The 4,867-nt window shown below is 23.9% G+C and overlaps 2 protein-coding genes across 3 annotated transcripts; one reads left to right on the top strand and one right to left on the bottom strand.

Moving 5' to 3' along the window:
• Window positions 1-481: 481 nt before the first annotated feature.
• Window positions 482-1,495, bottom strand: LOC112602256 (THAP domain-containing protein 1-like). Its single transcript, XM_025350231.1, has 4 exons — window positions 1,221-1,495; window positions 1,005-1,134; window positions 791-861; window positions 482-726 (listed from the first exon to the last, which is right to left on the bottom strand). Exons 1-3 carry the CDS (start codon window positions 1,289-1,291, stop codon window positions 829-831), a joined length of 234 nt encoding a protein of 77 aa, XP_025206016.1. The 5' UTR covers window positions 1,292-1,495; the 3' UTR covers window positions 482-726; window positions 791-828.
• Window positions 1,496-1,559: 64 nt separating this feature from the next.
• Window positions 1,560-2,882, top strand: LOC112602254 (TNF receptor-associated factor family protein DDB_G0272098-like). 2 transcript variants are annotated; one of them, XM_025350229.1, is made up of 3 exons: window positions 1,560-1,698; window positions 1,955-2,105; window positions 2,176-2,882. In XM_025350229.1, exons 2-3 carry the CDS (start codon window positions 1,967-1,969, stop codon window positions 2,847-2,849), a joined length of 813 nt encoding a protein of 270 aa, XP_025206014.1. In that variant the 5' UTR covers window positions 1,560-1,698; window positions 1,955-1,966; the 3' UTR covers window positions 2,850-2,882. The 2 variants fall into 2 exon arrangements, with proteins under 2 accessions (XP_025206014.1, XP_025206015.1); XM_025350230.1 differs by lacking the exon at window positions 1,560-1,698 and having other exon boundaries at window positions 2,030-2,113.
• The last annotated feature ends 1,985 nt before the right edge of the window (window positions 2,883-4,867 follow it).

Raw genomic sequence — 4,867 nt, 5'->3', positions numbered from 1 at the left:
TAACCAAAGACTACATATAAATCTTTGTTATTTCCATTGAACTCTATATGATAACTGGAATGCTCACCAAGCAGTGTTGCCCGAAAGAGGATGTTAGAATGAGATAGCACATACTAATGGTGTTACTATCTTTGTCTTGCACATGGCGCTAATGTCTTAATTTCATATTTTACCGCGATATTATTTTAGTTTGGTTCTTAAAATGTAGTTGCACCTCATTATTTTTTTTAACTTCCACAAAATATTTTTTATTAATTTAATAAAATATAAATAATTAAATGATAAATAAATAGTTTATTAGTTTATAATTATAATTTAAAATAATATAACAAGTATTGAAACATGTTTTTTTGTAGACTTCTGCATTTTTTTGTCATATAAAGGAAGTAATAGGAAATTTTAAGTTGGGAATAAATTAAGTTGTAAATTGAAAGTTAGAAGGTTTTAGTTCATAACTCAAGCATATGAAATAACAACTGCATTTTTAGTAAAATAATATTTATTAAAATATAAACATAGTATTTATAATATTAATCATAATTGAAATAAAAGTGTACTTACGCTATTTACCTGGAGCTATATCTACTACTTACTTTAGATTGTACTTACTACTTTCCTAACTTAAGCTTAATATTGTAGATTTATAATTTAGGAAATATTAGTACTGGAAATATCCAGAAAAACAAAATCTGCAATACATTTTGTTATACTTCATGGCCAAATTTCCTAAAATAAATAAATATTTAAAGATACTATGATACTTTGTAGATACTTTAACTATATTCATAACCTTGGAGTTATATGATCTGTTAAGTTAACTAATGTAACTTATGTTGAGTTGACTTCAGCTAGATATTTTTCCTGTAATGACAATAAAACTATAAATTAATAAAAAAGGTATTACAGTTAAAATAAACTATCAAGATATTCATTTAAATAAGAAACCATATCAAATCAAATACAGTTGGTACAGCAGATTTTATTAACATTTTTTTCCCACTTACAACTGCTGAATAGAAGTCAGTTTCATTGAAATGTAAACTACATAAAGTTGTATTGGAACTAGGTTTAAAATCTTTCCTTCGAACAGCATGCACCCATTTTTGAAGCCTCTCTTTATCTTTAAGAGGGAACCTTAAATATTAAAATAATAGATGTAAATCTGTTTAAAAATATCAATGAGTAAAATCAATAACACCATATAATAACTTAATACTAACTTGTGAAATGACAAGTCTTTTCTAACATCACTAGAGCTAGCACAATTAAAGGCACTACAAAAATTCACCATTTTAAGTCTTAACTGCACAGTAGGTACACACTATTTTAATTATTTTTAAAACTTTGAGAACGCAGAAGGCAGAACAAAAGTCAAAACGTTAAACGAACAACGAATTTAAAATGTATTGGTAATCAATTCATATAACTATGTGTGATAAAAAAAGATAGCAACACCATTCTTATCTGCTGTCTTTTTCTAACACGCTATCTCGGTTATGTTTACATTGGTCTTATGACTGGTGAGCATTCCAGTTATCATATAGAGTTCAATGGTTATTTCCCTCTAAAATCACGTTTAAGTGATACCGTGTATCTACTTTTGAACTGCGATAACACGTAACTACACAATTTAGCATTGTGTTTTCAATGTGAACATCCGTCATCAACAATATTATATAATTTGGCGTCAAAACTCAGGTAATTAATTTTTTTTTTTTGTAATATGATGTGTGTAGGTTAAGTGTAAAATCTTTTACAAAACATTGTTTAATAACAATTGACCCATAGTACTTTACGTAGACGTACAAATTATTGTTACTTTAGATACGTGTTATTACCTATTTTTCCACAGTCGTAATACACGTTTATTTTAAATTTTTTTAGTAGTTACGTGATATTACCTACAACGATTTAATATAATATTATTATTATATTTTATGTTATTATCTTATAGTAAGTTGTAAAAATGACATCTAAATCAAGGATTAAATTAATGATGGATATGTCTACTAGTGACAGAGCTACTATAGAAAAAAATAGTTCAATTATTGTATCAAAAACAATTTTAAAAAATGAAATTCGTCAACCTAATCCATTAGTATCAAGTAATAATGTATTAAATAATTTGTTTTAATGTTAAACTATTTCAAACATCAAAATATATTTATGATTTAGGTGACAACACATCAAATAAACTAATGCATACTAGTCAGAATAAGATTGAACTTGATCCAAACATTGAAGAAAATATTTTGTCAGAGCCTTATTTTACTTTAGAAAATATATTTTCTGATGATATCTTTATAGAATATGAGGATCATGAATTGGACGTTCCTGCAGAATATGCTAATAATAATATTATAGTTGATGAAAATAGGAATGAGAATGAAAATTACTTGGAAGGCATAAATATGAACACAAATGAGAATGAAAATTATTTGGAAGACATAAATATGAATACAAATGAGAATGAATATTACTTGGAAGACATTAATATGAACACAGATAATGTAATAGGCGTAAAACGAAACAGAACATCACAAGAAGAAAAGTGGAAAAGAAAAAATAATAAACACAAAAGAATGACTGGCCAAGAATATATTGGATTTCAACGAAAAGGGAAAGTAGTAGAGCATAATGTTGTAAGAGAACCAAGAAGTTTAGGAGATATGTGTACTTCTAGATTTTGTTTAAAAGCAGTTAATCGTTTTTGTAATCAATTTGATGAAAGCCAAAGGAAAGAAATTTTTTTTAAATTTTGGAACTCTTCATGGGAAGAGAAAAAAATTTATGTTTTGAGTCTGGTTATTACAATTGAACCAAAAAGAGACACAACTGGAAATATTTAAATTGACAAATCAAATTTATTAAAATGAAATCAAGTCTGATAATTGTTTATAATTTTAAATTTTGTTATTAGTATTTTAAGTTTTTAATATTATTAAAATGAAATCAAGTCTGATAAACAATTTATTTTATGTGATACTAAATACATTATACTGTTATTTTTTTTATAATTTTTAAATTTGTTAGTAGTATTTTAAGTTTTTAAATAAATGAAATCAAGTCTGATAAACAATTTATTTTATGTTACACTAAATATTATACTATTTAATTTTTATTAATTTCACTTTAAATTACTATACTATAAATAAAATTTAATTTAGCAATTATTTAGCTATATAATTACATTTTGTAAAGTAATTGGTTAGGTACCTACAGTATACCCAACAGTTTTACTAGTATTTACCTATTTATTTTGTATTTAATTTATTCTTAAAACTTCTTATTGGTAATTGATTGTAAAGTTATTATAATATGTTCATTTAGTTACGTGGTATTTCATACTATTATTTTGATTGCATCAAGAAGTTAAAATATGCAATAGCTCGTAACTACACATGCAATAACACGTAACTAAATATTTGTTTGTGAACATCATGTATCTACCTTAAAAAACTCGCATTAATAGTTATAATTTGGAATTTGATCAAAAACTATTTTAAACCAAATAATTAATACAAAAATATAATTAAAGTATAAAAAAATGTTTTCAAATCAAAGTAAAATAGTTTTTTGCTTCTCCTGAAAAGTTTCCAAATTGTAGATACGTGGAATTGTCATTAGTGTAACGATATTATCTATGCTGAAAAAACGCACACAATTAGAGCTATAATATCATATAGTACACTAAAGGTTATTAAATATAACATATGTGTATTATGTAAGGTTTATAAATTCATAACAACTGGCACATAGTCAAGAAGTATAATTTTTTTATAAAGAAGGACGTAGTTATACCTTGATTTTATCAATATTATAATACTATGTAGGTGTTTATATCGTAATCACTTTATTATCATAACAGATATAATATAATATAAAAATATTTTATAATGAACTATTGAAATGGTTCATTATATTTTTTTCAGTGTGAAAAAACCTTACTTGGCACACTTCAAACTTAGGTATATTAACAGATATTCTGTTCGTAATATAAAACAGCGATCCAATTTCAAATCAATAATAATAATTCAAATTCAAACAAACTAATGTTAACTACCATTAACAACATTTCTCTAAAAAATTTGTTAAAATTAACTGCATACTAAATTTTAAATTAATATTGTATAGACATAAGTTTAAAAATATTTATATCAAATAATTATTTCAAACATAAATATTTATTACTTTTATTCACAATTATTGCTCTGCTTAAAATCCAGAAGAATAAAAAAATACTCTAAGCTTAGTTTTATATTTTTACATTATGCTTTTAAAAAATAATATATTTTCTCTGTTTAAAATAGTCTAAATATATTTTATAGGGCTTAAGAATAAGCTTTGTAAAAAATAATATCTAATTTAGTTTTCTAAATGTATTATTTTGTTAAATATCTAACTATAATATTTTATTGTCAAAGAAAACTATAAGTAAAATATTTATATTGTAATAAAGTGATTTCAAAATAATAATATGGTTTTTACGTCAAGTATTATAATTTAAATTAGATTTTATTTTTTTGTTTTGTAACACCATACATTAGACACGTATACAAAATACAATTTCGGGGGGGGGGGCTTACAAAATATAGTAATACAAATTGTACCGCAACATAATAAAACAATTTCTTTCTCGTTACTCATTATTTTTTAATATGACAATTATTATGCTAAGTATCCAAATTTTATGTATGTCATTTGTTCAGAAGTAAGCTTATAAGAACAATTATAATAATAATAAATAAAACTTTAAATGTTATGACCAGAACAGACATTTATTTTATTAGTGCCTATGCACATAAAATTACCTAAGTATATTATACTATTAAGTACTTAGATAGAAGAAAAAATCAAACAATTTATA

The sequence above is a fragment of the Melanaphis sacchari genome, unplaced genomic scaffold (assembly GCF_002803265.2).
Source record: "Melanaphis sacchari strain LSU unplaced genomic scaffold, SCAv2.0 Contig85_pilon_pilon, whole genome shotgun sequence".
NCBI classification, from domain to species: Eukaryota; Metazoa; Arthropoda; class Insecta; order Hemiptera; family Aphididae; genus Melanaphis; species Melanaphis sacchari.
Note: the sequence above shows the minus strand (reverse complement) of the source record. Positions and strands in the feature narration are given on the sequence as shown.